The sequence below is a fragment of the Ursus maritimus genome, unplaced genomic scaffold (genome assembly GCF_017311325.1).
Source record: "Ursus maritimus isolate PB19 unplaced genomic scaffold, ASM1731132v1 scaffold_22, whole genome shotgun sequence".
Classification (NCBI taxonomy): Eukaryota; Metazoa; Chordata; class Mammalia; order Carnivora; family Ursidae; genus Ursus; species Ursus maritimus.
The window spans coordinates 25,165,261-25,183,629 of record NW_024424675.1 but is presented as its reverse complement, the minus strand read 5'-3'; the positions used below and the strand labels follow the sequence as shown (position 1 = coordinate 25,183,629).

General features: G+C 46.5%; 1 protein-coding gene across 1 annotated transcript in view; it reads right to left on the bottom strand.

Annotated features, from left to right (window-relative positions):
- The window catches only part of CEP250 (centrosomal protein 250), a 44,395-nt gene extending 32,577 nt beyond the window's left edge, over positions 1–11,818 (bottom strand). Inside the window, 7 exon segments of the mRNA XM_040638236.1 lie at positions 552–803; positions 1,030–1,136; positions 2,115–2,280; positions 2,512–2,594; positions 3,493–3,549; positions 4,014–4,302; positions 11,727–11,818. Coding sequence (XP_040494170.1) covers positions 552–803; positions 1,030–1,136; positions 2,115–2,280; positions 2,512–2,594; positions 3,493–3,549; positions 4,014–4,199 — 851 coding nt within the window. The 5' untranslated portion in view covers positions 4,200–4,302; positions 11,727–11,818.
- Positions 11,819–18,369: the final 6,551 nt, after the last annotated feature.

Below are 18,369 nucleotides of genomic sequence, written 5' to 3'. Positions count from 1 at the left end.
CTCTATTTTATCATAATCTAAAAAAATAGAAGAACCTAACCAAAAAAAAAAAAATTTAAAAAGCTAAATTATCAGAGAGAAACAGTGACATCGATGCTGTAACAAGCAGGTCAAAAGACCACACCAGGGCATAGAAATTTAATAGGCTACGGGGGTTAAAGAAGGCTTCTCAGAACCATGCTTTAAAGGATAAGGTGGAGGCAGAAGCGAGGGAAGCGTTCCAGGCTAAGGGCAGCATGTACCGGCAGGGAAGCATGGAAGAGCTTGGCTGTTCTGGGAATGGGAGTAGTTTGGTGTTGACAGACGACAGTCACAGCTAGCTCTATAAATCAACAGGACAGAAACTGAGCTGCAAGACAGTCTGGGACAGAGGGCAGTGACATGGCCCCAACTGTGGCACTGGGTTCCAAAGTAGACTCCCTCTGGCACCTCTCCTTCCCCTCTGGTGGGAGGAATATTCTTCAAACCCCCAACCCCCACCAGCTCTCTCTACCTCCCTCAGGGAGTCAACACCCTCAGCAACCCCTTCCCAAGACCCCACCCCATCTCACCGATCCTGCAGCTCGGCCTTCTCCAGATCGCCCTGACTCTTCAGCTGTATTAACTCCTGGCTCCTTTCATGGGCTTCCTTCTCCAGCTCCTGGGTCTTGGTTAGTAGAAGCAGCAGCTGGGCTGGCTCATTCCCATCCAGTCTCCCAGATCCATCAGATTCGCGAGACTGGGTGCCCACAGTCAAGCGCAGACAACAGGTCAACAGGGACCCTGAAAGTCTCACATGCTCAGCCTTGAGCTCCGTCAGGTCTCTAAGTACAAGCAAGGAAAGAGCAGACTCCAGTAGGGATGGGGGAAGGGAGCACGGAGATCAGGCCCAGTGAAGCCTGGGAGCAGGTCTGGGGAAAATCATCTGAATCCAACAATATTATCCCTCCCCACAAACTCTTCCAACCCCCCAACCCCTGTCCCCTGCAGCCCACTGTCCTAAGTCTAGAATTGGTAGGGGCAAACCTCCCTTCTTATCTCCACACTAACCTGTCAGTAGCCGACTTCATTTCCAGGAAGTGGCGTCGGAAGGTCACCACCTCCCGCCACAGACCAAGAAGGCGACCGTGCTCCCCTTTCAGGTAGCCCTTGAAGAACTGTGTGTTCAGAAACCCAGGTCATATCAAAGGGCAGAGGACTGTCTTTTGCCAGCACAGGAGTCTTGGATTCCTCCTGACTACTCTGGGGAGGGAAGGAGGGACTCACGGGAGATAGCTTATGAACAGGTGTCTGTATTCAGGTCACGCTGAAGAGTTTAATAAAGTTAGCAGTGGTATTCAAGAGGTCAAAGGGCCTGAGATGCCATTGACCTTCCTCTGAGCTGATTAGAAAAAGATAGGGGCGCCTGGGTGGCACAGCGGTTAAGCGCCTGCCTTCGGCTCAGGGCGTGATCCCGGCATTATGGGATCGAGCCCCACATCAGGCTCCTCCGCTATGAGCCTGCTTCTTCCTCTCCCACTCCCCCTGCTTGTGTTCCCTCTCTTGCTGGCTATGTCTGTCAAATAAATAAATAAAATCTTGAAAAAATAAAAAGAAAAAAAAAAGAAAAACAGTAGCTGCTATTGCCATTACTACCACAGACTTACAACGAGGACAAGTGACATAACATATGTAAATCGCCTGGCACAGTACCTGGCACCCAGCAAAGGCTCAGAAAACATTCACTTCCTTGCGCTGCGATCTGAAAATTCCCCAGGGTCTGTATTTGGTCTTTCTTTCCCATTCGGTTTTAATAGCTACCTCCTTAGCATCTAGATATGCAGACCTCCAGAAGAGGGGAGTCGGCAAGCTTTCAGATCCTTCTAGAACTGAAGCTAGCCCCTCATGCAGGAACAGAGCTGCTCTGAGAGTCATGCCACCTGTCAACAAAACCTCGACGAGGCAGGTAAGGACAGAAGTCAGCCAAGAGCCAAAGCAGGGCAAAGCCATCAGCCGGAGTGGGGAGAAGGCCCGGGGACTCTAGCAATAAATCAGCTTCCATCCAGGTCCTGAAGGGACCCTTGTCCAGCACGGACCAGGCTGGTGCCCAGAGTGCAAGCCCTCCTGTTGTAGTTCCAGCCCCCTGTTCCTCCTACCTCCTGCTCCATCTGCCACTGGCTCTCTTTCCTCATTAGCTCATCCCGGGCTCGGCTCCAGTCCACTGTCAGTTTTTCCACATCTTCCCGAAGTGCTTTATTCACCATGTCAGCTTTTTCCATGTGCAGTCGAAGCTGGGTGTTCACCTCTGCTAGACTCTCACACCTGCTCTGGGGAGGGGCAGGAGCAAGTGCAAAATAAAGGCTTGATCCAACCCTTGGACCTTTCGTAGTAAGATGACAAACACTGGAATTTTCCACTGCCAGGAATTGGGAGGGCTACGGCTGAGGTCCGTGGTTTGAGCCATGTTAGCGCTCAGGGCAGAGGTGCCCCCTCTGCCTTCTCAACCCACGGGCCACCAGAATCACCCCCGCCAGAGACCCTGGGGTTCATCACCTCTGTTGTTCCTCCTCCAATCGGACCAGCAGCTGCTCCAGGTTTGGCTCCGCCACACTTTCCCACCTCTGAGGGGTTGGTCCCTTAGCCAGACAGAAACAAGTCTTATTTACCTCCAAGGAGAACACCATCTAGATGACGGTGAGATGAAGAGAACCATCAATTCATTTATGCCCCCTTCTGCAGCCACCCGCTTTTTATTCCTTCTCTCCTGTTAGCAATATGCCTCTCTTCTCAATCACTACATCCTGAAGGTAAATCCATGGCATTCCCTTCTCCAAAAGTGAACCAGTGACATCTCCTGAAAGATGGCGCTGGGTAGTGAAAAGAGCTTTCAACCCAACAAGCATAACATAGAGCTTTGGACCTCGGGAAGTTATTCAACTTCTCTGAGCCACAAAGTCTTCACTACAAAATGAAGGACACACCGCTCCTCTCAGAAAGTTGCCTTGTGGATTGAGTGAGAACATTATATGACAATGCTTAATGGTGCCTGGCCTACATAGAATGGTGCTCAGTAAGTTTTGGTTCTTCCCTTCCGCTGACAGAACTTTTCTGAGGGTAATGTGAGAAGGTGCTGAGAGGGAGCTGGAACAAAAGTAATGGGTTTTTCAAAGCCAGTTCTACCCAGCCAACAGCACAAATAAATCCCTCTGTCACAAACACGTTTAGGCCTGCAAAGGCCCATGTCTAAGACAGATAAACACTGACACCTTCTGGAGGAAAAATGCATTTCTTCCCTCTGATTCTACATCCTTTCCAGTCTGATTAAATCTCCTGAGGCTACATTTTGTCCTCAGAGAGCCAAGGGTTTGCGTCTGACAGGCCTGGAATAGCCAATCCAATGAAAGTATCTGTGGGATAAAGCTCTCAGGTGCGGAAGAGAGAGAGACTCCCACCAAACACGGCCTTATCACACCCCAACCTCCCTCAGGTATGTTCATTGAGGGCTCCGGGGAAACACAAAACAGTCTCACTCACCCCAGCGGCTTCCAGCTGCTTCTCCAGCTCTTGGCACCAGGTCCGGTACTGCAACACCTGAGGCAAACAGAGCAGGGTATGGGTGACGGTCATGGCTCATACAAACAGCCCAAACCAAAGGACCCGGGAAGACTTTGGGCAAACCTGCTGTGAACAGGGTCTGGGTGATAACAGTGGGGTAAGGCCATAACATCTTGTCGTTTCTATTTGGTCAGTTAATAATACTTTCTCTATGCCTGTTGTATTGGAGAGGTGAGATTACAGGCTGTGGAATCAGAAAACACAGGGCCAGGTCCTAGCCTAGCCTAGGAGAGCAAACATAGACAACTCATTTAGCTCTTGTGACCGCCATCTTTAAAAGCGACAGGATAGATCTCTCATGGAGTAGTTGTGAGCATCACAGGAGAGGCTGTTTAGGGACATTCCCACCACATGGTCTGTCTCCTGGAACCCTTACCCCACCTCAGCACCCAGCTCTCTGCAGTGTTCTCTTTGCCTCTGTGCAAGGGCCGCTGCCTCACCTTGGCCTGCAGCTTCCTCACGAGGGTTGCTTGCCTCTGCTGGGCCTCCTGGGAGCTCTTCAGCTTCCGCCAGGAGGCTGCTTGGTTCTCTGCCATCTGTTGCTGCAGCGCCAGTACTTGTTCCTCCAGCACCAGCTGCAGTGACTGGGGCTTCATATTGTTCAACCCAGGGCCTCCCGTCTCCATGGGAGCACCAGACTGGTAAGCCCACAGACCCTTATCCAGCCAGAGGCTGCTCACTCCCAGTAAGGTCTCTAGTCATTGCTGTGCCACCTGACCTCCTCTTGAGCTGGGGACCAAAGCACACAGAAGAGTTGAAAGGAATGTGTAGGTGATTCAAATTTACTCATCAAATACTCACTAGGTCTGGCAAAGCTGGGGTGGGTAAAGTAAGTGGGTTCCTTTACTACAGGACCCATCAGAGCCTTTAAAATACTAACATGGACCCTAATCTCTAAGGGGGGCGCTAAGCATCATTTCCCAAATGTATTGGACCACGAGACAAGCTCAGAGGACCAGTATTTTCTGGCACGCCTTCTGGAACTCTGCACTAGACCAAGAGCACCTGTTGGTGCTCCCTGGTGCCTGGCACAGTGCCAAATAACCAATGTGGAAGGAACGGCTGAAGGTGATTCTAGTCTAGAAGCGGAGAAAGACACAATCACAGCACAATGTAGTCTGTGTAATCCTAACAGAGACATTATAGGACAGTAGGGAAAACAGCGGAAGGGCATTTAGCCCAATCTGGTAGTCTGGCAACTGTGTGAATCATCATCACAGTTAATCCTTGTCAAGTATGTCTATGGGTCAGTCACAGTCAAGTGCTTTACTCGCACTAGGTCATTTTGTTGTCACAAGAATCTTGAAACCTTACAATGCCTTCCTATCGTACTTCAGCGTAGTAATATTATAACTCATTGTACATGGATGAAGAAACTGAAGCTTACAAAGGTTAAGCCTCAGTTAAGAAATTAAAAAGGTTAAACAAGTTGTCCAAGTTCATACTGTTGGCATTAGGTTGATTAGGGATTTGAATACAAGCAAGTCTGACTCTCCGACAGAGAAACAGAGTAGCAGGCATTTTAGGCTAGGGATCCATTAAGAGAGTGGAGGGTGCAGTGGGAGGGGGTGGGGAGGGAGGAATCTGCTTCAGTAGGATAGCAAACCTCCTCACCCAGCAGGAGCTGGGCCAAAAGAGGGCAATGGGCCCCCATAGGGGTGGAAGGGAGATGGGGAGGTGGGGGGACACCAGCCTAAGCAGAGACCTTGGGAGATACCCAGGAGAGGGGGAGGCATAGTGGTCAAGAAGAGTCTGGGGTGCCAGTTCGAGCTCTGCCTCTAATGGGCTCTGTGATCTTGGACATACCATTTCCCTTGCAGTCCCTCATCCAAAAATGAGGGCGCCCAGCCATGTGACCTCTGAGTTTCTGAGGCCTCTGAAACACACGATAACCTGGGAGGAGGTGGGTAGGTTAGAGTTCTCATCATATTAACCCTGAGACATGAGACACCCACCAGAAGGGTTAAGGAATATTTGTTTTCCCAATTATTATCAAGAAAATAAAATATTAGAACTGCCCTCTTGGTCCAGCCAGCAGCCCATCGGTGTGAACATCTGAAGAAAGTGGTATATACAGCAAATGCAAATCTAACATTTGCATATACAGTGGGAGTTTCAGGGGCCCCAAATCCCTTTAATGCACCAAGCTGTTTCCTACATCCTGGCTCAAATGCCACCTCCTATCATGTCATCCCAGATGTACTCAGGAAGAGTTAACCACTTTTATAGCTACATATACGACACTATATATAAAAGACATTTATATATATATAACTATATATAACATAGAGGGAGTCTAATGACTATATTGCATTTTATCATTATTACTTGTCTATCTTCTCTACTAATCTGTGAATTCCTCAAAAGCAGAAGCTATCTAATTCCTTTCGGTCATTGTACGTTGAAGAAATGCACGTGGGCTTCACTCCAGGCAGAACTCAACACTTAGCAGAGGTTACAAATGTGGCTGGCTGGTTCTTTTCCACCATTATGTGGCCTATGTCAAGCTTTTCAGAATTCAAATTAGGTACGAACATCTACCATTGGGAGAATGCACAAAAAATTCTTACTTCTGGGGGTGCCTGGGCCGACTCTTGGTTTCGGCTCACATCATGGTCTCAGGGTCATGGGGTTCAGCCCTGCATCAGGCTCTGTGCTCAGCTCGGAGTCTGCTTCAGATTCTCTCTCCCTCTCCCTCTGCCCCTCCCACTTGCGCGCTCTCTCTCTCTAAAATAAGTAAATAAATCTTTTTAAAAAAAATTCTTCCTTCTGGCTCCTTTGGAAAATCAGCATCTCTAGTGACCGATGACCCGCATTCCTACAAGGCAACAAGCAGCTGCAGTCAGGAGTGTTTGCCCTCTTAGACAGGGCATATGCTCTCCAGTTCACCAGTCTCCACCCGCCCCCACCCCAGTCTATTCTCTCCCTCACTCTGATAGCAGATTTTAGTTGTCATTTATCACCGCACTTGCGCTGTTGATTTTCTTGTAAGAGTTACCGAGGAAAACACAGTTTACTAATTTACATTACCTCCTGGACAACAGAACACTGCTGAGTTCGTAGAGCCTGGGGTAGGCCATACGGAAAGTGCATAACGTAGGAAGAGTAGAGCGGCACCAATACCCTGGGCTGCCTCTTCCTAGCCTCTAACCCGGGTGAACGCAGTCTTCCCCCACACTCCAAAAATCCTTTTTCTACCCTTCCCTTCCACCAGGGCTGTGTCAACCAGCTCACCGCGGCTGTGTGAAATGCTGGCTCCGTCTCTCCCCGTGTAGAAGGTACAGACTTGCTGGGAAACCACTCTTGCTGCCAACACCGCAAGCAAAACAAAGGTAGCTCTGAGTTGCTTCAAGGGACCTGATGGACCTTTTTCTCTCCTAATCTTGTGAGGGCTGGGGCTGGGTTCCTGCACCCAGTGGGAGGCTCAGAGGTCCCAAGGGCTCCCTCTCCCTCCTTGGAATTCCTACCCCCCCATTTTGTTTGAACCATACAAAATTGCCAATATTTGCCCACTTTTTAACCTACAGAAATGGTAATGTCGTATAGTTCAACCTACTATCTCTACAGGCAGTTCTGCCACAGTCCCCAGAATTCTCATACTAAGCCCTCTCTTAGGATGAGGCTAAGGCTGCTGTTAACATGCAGGGGCGCCTGGGTGGCTCAGTCAGTTCAGCGTTCAACTCTTGGTTTTGGCTCAGGTCGTGATCTCATGGGTTGTGAGATCGAACCCCAAGCTGGGCTCTGCGCTCAGCACGGAGTCAGCTTCCTCTCTCCCTCTCCCACTGCCCCTCCCCCTCCCCCTTCTTGTGCATGTGTGCTCTCTCTCTCAAATAATCTTTAAAAAAAAAAAGGCTGCTGTTAACATGTATACATTATTTGGGAAGGTGACAGTAATACTTCAGTAAAGAAGTGGAATTATATTAGAATTATAGGATTATTTCACTTCAGTAGATAACTTAAAAATTTTAGCTATATTTAAAAATTTAGTTCAATTCTCCCGTTTTACAGATAAGGAAACTGAGGCCTCCAGAAATGCAGTAACTTCATTTTGTTCATGTTTTACTTATATGCTCCATTTACCTCAAAAAATGATTTGGAATTGTAGCAAATGTACCATACGAATTAAGGTATTACGATGGGGAAACAGGGTGCAGGGCATGTGGGAACTCTCTGTTTTGTGCAATTTTTTTAAAATCTAAAATTGTTTTAAAAACAGTTTATCTTAAAAATGATTTAAGTGTTTCATGATTAAAACAAAAAAAATCCCCATAAAACTTAAAATTCATTAAAACCAGCATAAAAAGAGGGAGCGAAGAGAGAAAAATTATCTCGGGAATCTTTCTGAAATTGAGATTTAGTTCTGAGTTTCCTCAAGAGGCACTTTAGGACTGTTTTAGGAACACTGTGTCAGATCTGCCAGAGAACAAACTAGCACAGCGCCACAAGAAAGGTAGGTTTCAGGGACGCCTGGGTGGCTCAGTTGGTTAAGCGTCTGCCTTCAGCTCAGGTTATAATCCCAGGGTCCTGGGATCGAATCCTGCATTGGGCTCTCTGCTCAGTGGGGAGCCTGCTTCTCCCTCTGCCTGCTGCTCTCCCTGCTGTGCCCCCCACCCTTCTTTCTGACAAATAAATAAAATCTTTAAAAAAAGAGAAAAAAGAAAGGTAGGTTTCAGTGTCCCCCCAGAAAAGGAAAAGGTCAGTAGTTGGCAACTGGTAACAACCTGGATCATGATCACATGAGATAATGGATGCCAGCGGGCTTTGTAAACTGCAAAGCACTGAATAGACAGGAAAAGGAGAAAGATTCACTTCTTTTATGCATTAATTTATCCCATAAGTGCTCATGATTTGGAGCTCAGTCTACCACAGTGATACAGACATGAGCAAGACTGACCTGCTTTTGCTAGGAACCAGACTGGAAGGGCAGTCACCTCTGAACCTAGGTTGGAAAGTGACAGAAGAGTGATATACATTATGTTTAGTTCCCCTCACCCGAAACACTCCAGAAGGGGTATTTAAATCAAGTTTAAATAGACGCAACACCACCTAGACTTGAAGGTGTATATATTGCAAAGACTAAGATGGCACTAGTATCATTAAATAGAATTTGTCACTTAAAGCAAAGAAAGGAAAAATGCTCAAGGGCACAACATTTTACTTCCTGAGCAAAGGAACTATATGTATTTGTTTGCAAAGGCAATTTGTTTCTTATTCCAAACACAAAAAATTAGCAGGCACCTCAAAGTTAACTGTGCAAAAGTGAACTTCTGCTCCTCCAATCTTCCCCATTTCAGTATATGGCAATTCCATCCTCTGGCTGCTCAAGCCCGAAGCCTCGTCATATTTACGCCATTCTCCCACATCCTGTAACCAATCTGTCGCCAAATCCTGTTGGCTCTACCAGATCCTATCACTTTTCAACCCCTCACCACCACCATCCTGAGCCAAGCCACACCCTCTTGCCTGGTGTGGTGGCTTTAAGGTATGCCCACAAATTCTTTGATATTCCTCCCTTCAAGAAGCAGAGCCTAATTCTCTCTCCTAGAGTAGGAACTGGAATAAAGTTAATGAAGCTGAATAAAGTAGAAATGACTTCCAAGAAAAGGTCATAAAAGGCACTACAGCCTCTCTCTCTCTCCACTCTCTCCACCATGTCCTGAGGACACTCAGGCAGCTCAATGAAAAGGCCCAGCAGTAAGGAAACATCTTGGGAGCAGAGCAGCCATCAATTTGACTGCCATCTCCAGAGAGATCCTAAGCCAGAAACACCCAGCTAAATTGCTCCTAGGATCCTTTTTTATTTTTTTAAGATTTATTTATTTATTTTGAGAGAGAGAGAGCGCGAGAGCGCGAGCAGGAGGGGCAGAGGGAGTGGGAAAGAGAATCCCAAGCCAGGAGCCCCATGCAGGGCTAGATTCCACAACCCAGAGATCACGATCTGAGCCAAAACCAAGAGTCGGACGCTTAACCCGACTGTGCCCCACTCCTAGATTTCTAATCCACACTGTAGGAGATAACAATTGCTATTTCAAGTTGTTAAGTTTGGGGGTGATTTCTTGCCCAGTCATAGAAAATACCTCCGGATTACTGCAAAAGCTTCCTAGACAGTCATGTTTCCACCCTTGATTCTAGAATTTGTTCCTTCTCAACAGAGTAATCAGAGTGATCCTTTTAAAACAGTGACAGATTATGCAACTCAGAACCCTCCAATGGCTACTCAGGGGAAAAACCAAAATCATCCTCAGGGCCTATGGGCTCCTAATTATTTGATCCCAGCCTCCAATTGTTTTAATTTCATTTCCTGCTCCTCCCCAGCCACACAGCCCTCCTTGCTGCTTATGCCTGGAACATAACAAGCCACTCACTCGTCTCTGGGCCTCTTCCTCCAGTTATCTTCTTGACTCACTCACTCCCTTACAACCTTCAGATCTCTGTTCAAGTGTCACCTTCTCAGTTAAAGTTGTTCCCTAACCACCAAATATAAAATACCACCACCTCTCCACACACACTGGTATTTCTATTTACTTTACCATATGTTATCTGTCCCTATCTGATTATTATGTGTAATATACTTATCAGAATGTAAATTTCCCAAGGGCAAGAATAGTTTTATTGACTGCTATATTCCCAGCTCCTAAAACAGTGCCTGGTATATAGCAGGTACTCATTAAATATTTGACTGACTGAATGAAAGAATATAAAGGCATTAGGTAACATGAGCCACATCACCAATGGTCTTACAAAATGCTCACAGCTCTATAAATTTCCAAAAGGTAAAAAACCAGATCATGTAGTTTATATAGCACTTTACTCTCTCAAAACAATTATTTGCAATCTTCACACACACAAAAAAAAGCCTTTGAGATAAGATCATTGCCTTCATTTTCCAGACAAGAAAAATGAGTATCAAAAATAGGGATATAAATGATTGGTAGCCAAGCAAACATGAAACCCCAATGTGTTTCCAAATTCTAGGCTTAATCCATTACATTAAGCTGCCACCTAAATCATGTAACATGAAATCACAGCTCTGTGAGGGGTTCTTTCTAAAGGCTGTGAAATGATGAGGCCTAGGTCTGCAGCTCTCTGATGGAAAAGGAGAAAAGAAAGGTAGATGTGCCTGAAGGGACAGAGGGCTGGCAGTAGGTTCTAGCCTGGGGTTTTGCCACAAACTCACTTTATATATTTGGGAACATCAATTCTCCTTTCCAAGCCCTCTCAGTCAAATGCACATCATAACTGGCCACCATAACACACGGGGTTAAAGTAAAAACCAATTCAATAGACATTTATCAAACCCAAAGGCAATTCGGTGAAATTATCACATGCCCTAGGGACAGACAGCCTAGAATTCATTTCCCAGTTCCACTCACTAATTAGTTGTGGAACTCTAGGCAAAATGATCTACGAATGCCTGTTTCTCATGCATAAAATGTGAAGACATAGAACCCACTTTACGAAATTGCTGTGAGGATTAAATGGGCCTTCGCATGTAATGCATTTAGTAGCATTCGACGCTTCGTGACTATTTAGGAAATATTATTAATACCATCATATGCCAGACTCTCTTACATAGGGATGAAAAACGCAAGGCATAACGCCCCAAGTGCACGGGTGTACAAGAGGGGCTGGAAAATAACTCCGTGCAACGAGTTCAAAAACCCAGCAGGGGGATTAACAGCGCCTGCAGAAAGCGCTGGGGAAAGGTTTCCAAGGAAGTGGTATCTGAGTTGAGTCGCGAATAACCAGAGTTCCGGAGCGGGGCGGAGGGTGCTACTGGGCTTTAGGACAGATCACGTGCAAAGCCCCAAGGGCAGAGGGAGCCGCAAAATTCTGGGAGCCAGGAGCAAGACGCGCGCAGCAAAGCACAGCGCCTTTTCCTGACACCCCCAGACTCCGCAGCTGCTGGATACGAGGGTCGGGAAGATCCCTTTCTGCGCGGGCTGGAGCCCAGAGTGGTGGTCGCAGATGGACGCGGAGACAAGGGGCCGAAATCCTTAGGACGGGTCCCAAGCCCTTTCTGGGCCTCAGGTTCCTCCTGGGGAACGGGAAGCCGCTGCTCCAACGGGATTCCCTAAGGCGCCCTTCACGGGCGCGTCTCTAGGCCTCGGACCGTTAACCCGGGCACCTCCCGCCTGCCCTTGAGGCCCCACCTCACCACACTCAGCTCCCGCGATTTCCAGCGTGATCCTCAGCGCCGGAACGGGAGATGCAGCCACTAAGGCCCGGCCGGGGGCGGGAGCCCAGCGCCCGGCGGCGGCCCAGACCCCGCCCCCAGGCTCCCGCCCCGGCGGGGGGCCCCGCCCCCCGAGTAGGAGACCCATAGACGGATTGTGCCGCTTCGGGGCCTGCCGCCATGTTGAGTACTGGCAGCCGACTTACTGGAGTGGCCCAGAAGGAACAGTGGATTACATCAAGAGATGTAAGATTCCCTGGCTAGAAATGAGGACAGCCAGGGTTGCTGGATTCGAGAAAGGGAAGTCTTGGTAACAGAAAAATCTTGTCCTCAATCATCCCCCTTTTGGCTTCGGGGTTACATACTGCGCATGTGTGCGGGGCCTGGCTCTACGTGCGCCTAGTCGCTGCTCCACCCACAAACCCGAATGCAATTAACAACTGCGTGAGTAATGAGGGAACAGGCTCCTGGGTCTGGATAAAACCCGCAGGGCGACCTGTTCTAGGGTTTTCTCGCATTCAGACCTCGAAGCTCCAAGTAGCCTCAGGCAATACAACACTCAGAGCATACTTAGTGTCGTTTGGACACACGGCACTGTTTTTTCGCGCAGGTCTCGCACTGGGTGTTCTGTGAGTGAATATCTTAGTCCGGAGAACTTCAGTTTGTTTGATTTTATGTGTAAACCTGATTTCCTCTAGAGAACTCTTTCTTACCTCTATGACCCAAGTGTTATTTCGTAGCGTTTTGTGCTTAAATTATCAATGCATTATCAATCAAAACATCTTGGAGTTGTGAATTTCATTTACCTGCCTCTTTAACACTCAGTGGTTCTAAATTTTTAGGTGGGATTAAAAAAAAGCAAAAAAAAAAAAAATGGGGGAACTTCTTGAAATGCAAAGTCTTGGACTGCACCCCTATAAAGTGAGTGAACCAAGGGTGAAGCCCCAGAATCTGCATTTTGGCGAATACCTTAGGTGATACATCAGGAACACATTTAGGAAGCACTGAATAAAGGCTGTGTATCTCTAGCACCCAGCACAATCCCTGGTACAAAATAGGTGCTCAGTAAGTACTGAGAGAGTAGATGAATAGATGAATGGACAGTAGGTGTGCAGCACAATCTTCAGCCAAAGGCACCTGAGAAGGGAATGCTTTGATAAGAGCTATGCTGTATCTTTTCTCCTATAAGAACAACAAAAGTTCTTAACAGTTACTTCGAGAAAAAGAGAAAGTTCAGTGGAGGAAAAGGGGAGGAGAGGGAGGACCCTGATTCTGAAAGGCAAACTAGGGAGAAAAGAAACATCACAGACACCAGACAGAGAAAAAGATGCAAAGAATCAGTGGTGTGGGAATCCACCCCAGGGAAATATTTCTGCAACAGGAGCTGTGCAAGAATGTTCACTACAATATTTGCAATGCGGAGAAAAGAAACAACCTCTTTGCCTCAGGGCCTTTGCTTATACTATGCCTTCTACCTAGACTGCTCTTCCTCCATCTGTAGTCTTAACAGATACCTTCCCCTCCTTCAGGCCACAGCTTAAATGATACTTCCTTAGCTAGGTCTTTCCTGACTGCGCTATTTAAAATAATATCCAATCATTTTCCATCACAGTACTCTGTTTCTTTCATAGCATTTTCCACTTATTATTATTTTTTTGTTTACTTATTATCTTTCTCCCCCTCAAAAGTTTAAGGTTCTTGAGGAGAGGAGACTATATCTGACTTACTCCAAGCATTTAGCACAGAGCCTGATATATGGTGGGTGTTAAATAAGCATCCATTGAATGAATGAATCAAATCAGCCTCAGTATTACAAAGATTAATAGCATAAAATCCATCAGCAAACTACACAATATGTTTTAAGACCGTGAGGAGTGAACATAGGTTTCAGACTATCAATAAAGGGTAAATGGAGTGGAAGGGGATTGAAACCAAACTAACCTTCAATCTTTGCAAAGGGGGGATTTGTTTATTCATTCCCTTGTTTGTTTATTCATTCACCCAGCAGATATTTACTGAACACCTATTATGTGCTAGTATTGCGTAATAATACAAGGTATTAACAAAAAGTTGGAAATCGTATTAAAACATAAAATAGTACAACTGGGTATTTTGTCTGGGTGAGAGCAGAAAGTGGAGTTCAGTGATGTGTGAAAGTGGGTAATATTCCCCCCTAGAGAATACATCAGCCTTCAAATGTTCTTCAAAGTGTGGGGAACTTTTGGGACAAGGAAAAGAGCAATCATACACATCACTTGAATTGCTTGAGGCCCTAGTGCCCTCTGAGAAAAGACTTAATCCATCTGGCCATGTTGAATCTGTCTGATGAACCAGAGTAGGGAGAGGTCCTTGAAGGAGGCTGCACCCGAGGAAGATATGATGGATCTGTGGAAAGAAAACTAACATTGGTCCCCTCCAGGTAAACTGGGCTTCTTTCTTTATGCTCCAGATTCCATCTCTGGAATGTGCTTTATATCCTAACCCTCTCCCAGGGCTAAAATACGGATCCTGCCCCCCAGCCTTGCTCATTATTTATAGATACTCTCCCTACCCCATGCCAAGAGGCTGCCTGGACTGACCGACTTCCTTTCTTTTTAAAATTATATATGTGAAATTTCAAAGTGAGGTGCTAAAAAAACATATGTATTTTTTTTCTAATGGATTAAAATCTATTTTAAAGTTCTTAAATCCCTTATCTTTGGGGTCAGGAGAGTGGAGGATAGAGAATTTGTGTGGAGCTGTTTCTAGCTGTGAGTCCCCACCCTTCCTGGAGAAGATTTAACTGCTCAAGCCAGGTGATTGGAAGAGAGAACTTCCAGAAGGGTTTGAGGTGCCAAATCTGTACCCATTGCAGTTGGAGAACACATTGACTGGATTTACCTCCTGCCTGGGAGATCCAGTGACAAGAGACAAGCCTAATAACTGCCTTAGTGGCAGACCCAGGACAATGCTGTTGTGTTGGAGTTGGCCTGCTCTCCCAGAACTTGTCAGGGAATGTTTGTTTGTTTGTTTGTTTGTTTGTTTGTTTGTTTTTTGGGTCAGGGGGCAGAAGGAGGGAAAGAGAGAATCTTAAGCAGGCTCCACTCCCAGCAGAGAGCCAAAGTGGGGCTCAATCTTACCACCCTGAGATCATGACCTGAGCCAAAATCAAGAGTTGGCTGCTTAACCAACAGAGCCACCCAGGCGCCTGGGGAAATGTTTTCTGTAGGCCAGATGTGGGCTAAGTGAGAGAAAGCTTGCATAGGTCCTTCCTGGTTCCTGTTCAGTAGGGCCTCCTAGAGGGGAAAAGAGACCCCAGAAGTAAGAAGACAAATGACTACTGGCAACAGAGATGTCCTTGCTAAGGGGAATTCAGGGCAGGGGCCCAGCAGGGAACCCCTGAAGAGCCTGTAAAAGCACCCATGATGCTTTGATGATGGACCAGAGTAGCCATAAACATTGGCCAGACCCAGAAAGCATAAAGCCAGCTACATTACGAGCTCAGAGAAGACTTTTGCCACTCCTCTCCCCATCTTCCTCTCCATGTCAACACTCTGAGTGGCTGAAGCGAGCTGAGGATGACAGAGGGGAGGAAATGGAGGAAAAATCCCAACCATTCCCCTCTTTCTCACTACAAGCTAGCAGTCTGAGGCAGAGCTAGGAGCACAAAAAGAATATAGTATCTTGCGGTAGGTTGTGAACAACTTGCTGCGGTCCATCTGAGTCCATTCATTCCTCATTAAACAAATATTGATTGAGCACCTACTATGTGCCAAATCCTGAGCTAGACACTAGAAGAGACCCAAAGATCAGTAATACATGGACCCTGCCTAGAACCCCAGTTCACAGACTCACATGGGAGGCAGGAAAATACATACATGTTTCATACACACTGTGTGGTCAATTTTATAAAGAGGGAGTGGGTGGCATCATAGAGATTGTGATGCCATCACCTGATCGTGAAGGGTAAGTCTGCTGAGCAGAGAAAGGCAGGAAGGGCGTTACAAGCATTGTGCACCGCACAATGGCGTACAGGAGCATAGCATGTATTTCTCTTCAGGCAGCAGGTCTCATTCTAGTCCCGGCCCCTTCGTACTGACAAAGTCAAGCTCCAAGTAACTAACTCATCCAAGCTGGACATTTCTTGAAGTGGGTGGCATCTTTTCACCACCGTTCCGGACTTGGGCAGTAAAGGTTGTTTGGTGACAGCTCCCACAGGACCAGCTCCTCTCCTTCTTCAAAAAAAATGAGCCCTTAATCATATTTTAACCTGAGACTTTACCTGCTGCCTCATTGTCACAACAATGAAGCTATACTATTCCAGACAGGCATGAGGTGGAGGAACATAATGGAAAGACCACTGAGCTCGGAGGCAGACACATTCCCCTGGGGTTGAACTCATGGCTCTGCCTTGTGTCCTTGAACAACCAGCTCCTGAGGCCCCTCTCTGAGCCTTAGACCCCTCAGCTGCAAAATGGGGATAATACTTATCTATTAGAATTTTATGTGCAGCATGGGAGACAAAATTAAGAGAAGAAGGAGTAGAAATCTAGCAAGAATCTGAGCTTTCTGAGTTCAAGAATGATAATAAGGTTTCCAGGTCCCAAATATCAACAGTGGTTATCTCTAGGGAGGGAGACAGGGGAGCAATGCAAGGGGACTGTCTCTTTTAATTAAAAAACTTTGGTATTGTTTGAATTTTTTTTTCCCTCCAATGAGCATGAGTTAATTTGTAATTAACTCATGAGTTAATTTGTAATTAACATGAGTTAATTTGTAATTAGAATATATTCAGTATGGGTATCATACTTCATTAAAAAGTTTTTAAAGGATGCCTGGGTGGCTTAGTTGGTTAAGTGTCTGCCTTCAGCTCAGGTCATGATCCCAGGGTCCTGGGATCAAGTCCCACAACGGGCTCCTTGCTCAGCAGGGAGCCTGCTTCTCCCTCTGCCTGCCGCTTCCCCTTGCTTGTGCTCTCTCTCTCTCTGACAAATAAATACAATCTTTTTTTAAAAAGTGTTTAAAAATACCTCATATTGTATAGAAAGTTATTCAGGAGACTGATAAGAGCGGTTGTTTCCAGAAAAGACTGGAAGAACTGGTTATTTCTGTGTATTCTTTTGTACTGTTTAAATTTTTTTCATCATACATTTGTATTATTTCTTTAACTTGTGTAATTTTAAAAAAGATTTTATTTGAGAGAGAGAGATCACAAGCAGGGGGAGAGGCAGGCAGAGGAAGAAGCAGGCTCCCTGCTCAGCAGGGAGCCCAAAGCAGGAGTTGATGGTGCCCCACACCCGCAACAGACAGAAAGCACGTACGCCCACACACAGGTTCCAGACTATAGTGGGTGGGATAGATGGACCTAGGACAGAAAGCCCTGGCTCTGACCAAGTGCAGTTCCCGAGAAGCTCAGCTGGGGGAGCCATTGAGTGCTCACTAGGGAGAGCCCTGAGGAGCCGCAGCTCCTGGGGAAGTTTAAACAACACAAACCAGAAAGGTGTTTGGGGGAAGGATTAGGTGGCTCTGCTCTTGCGCTGCTCTCTGGGTTCCCTTGATGGGAACGGCCCAGGCCCCACAGATCAGAAGAAACACAGATGGCGGGTCAGGGACTCTGGCCTCTCTTCCCGGCCAACCCCTAACATGTAGGGTGATACCAGGAAAGATCAACCTTTCTTCTTGTGGGAAGAGCACTGGATTCAGAGTCCTGTGTCTGGATTGAGTCCTGCCTCTGTCATTTCTAACTATGTGATCTTGTGTCAGTCACTTCACTTCTCTGAGGCTCTATTTCCTCATTTATGAACAAGGATAGCATTTTAACAAGTGAATCCTTTTTTTAAAAAAAAAACTAATTTATGGAGCACCTACTATATGCTGGTCACTGAAAGAAAGGTGCTTTACATATGTAAATACAATTTAGTTCTTAAAAGCAGATATTTTGGGGGCACCTGGGTGGCTCCATCAGTTAAGCGTCTGCCTTCAACTCAGGTCATGATCGAGGGTCCTGGGATCTAGCTTCAGGCTCCCTGCTCAGCAGAGTCTGCTTCTCCCTCTCCCTCTGCCCCTCCCCCACTCCGTGCTCTCTCTTGCTATCTCTCTCTCAAATACAGAAATAAAATCCTTAGGGACCCCTGCATGGCTCAGTCAGTTAAGCGTCTGCCTGCAGCTCAGGTCATGATCCCAGGGTCCTGGGATCAAGTCCCACATCGGGCTTCTTTCTCAGCAGGGAGCCTGCTTCTCCCTCTGCCTGCCGCTTCCCCCTGCTTGTGCTCTCATGCTCTCTCTCTTTAAAGAAATAATAATATCTTTAAATAATAAATATATATCTTTATAAATAAATAATATCTTTTTAAAAGTCTTTAAAAGTAAGTAAATAGAAGTAGATTTTTTAAAATGTTTTTTTATTATATTATGGTAGTCACCATACAGTACATCCCTGGTTTTTGATGTGAAGTTCCATGTTTCATTAATTGCGTATAACACCCAGTGCACCATGCAATATGTGCCCTCCTTACTACCTATCACCAGCCTATCCCATTCCCCCACCCCCCTCTGAAACCCTCAGTTTGTTTCTCAGAGTCCATAGTCTCTCATGCTTCATTCCCCCTTCTGTTCTGCCCCCTTTCTTTATCCCTTTCTTC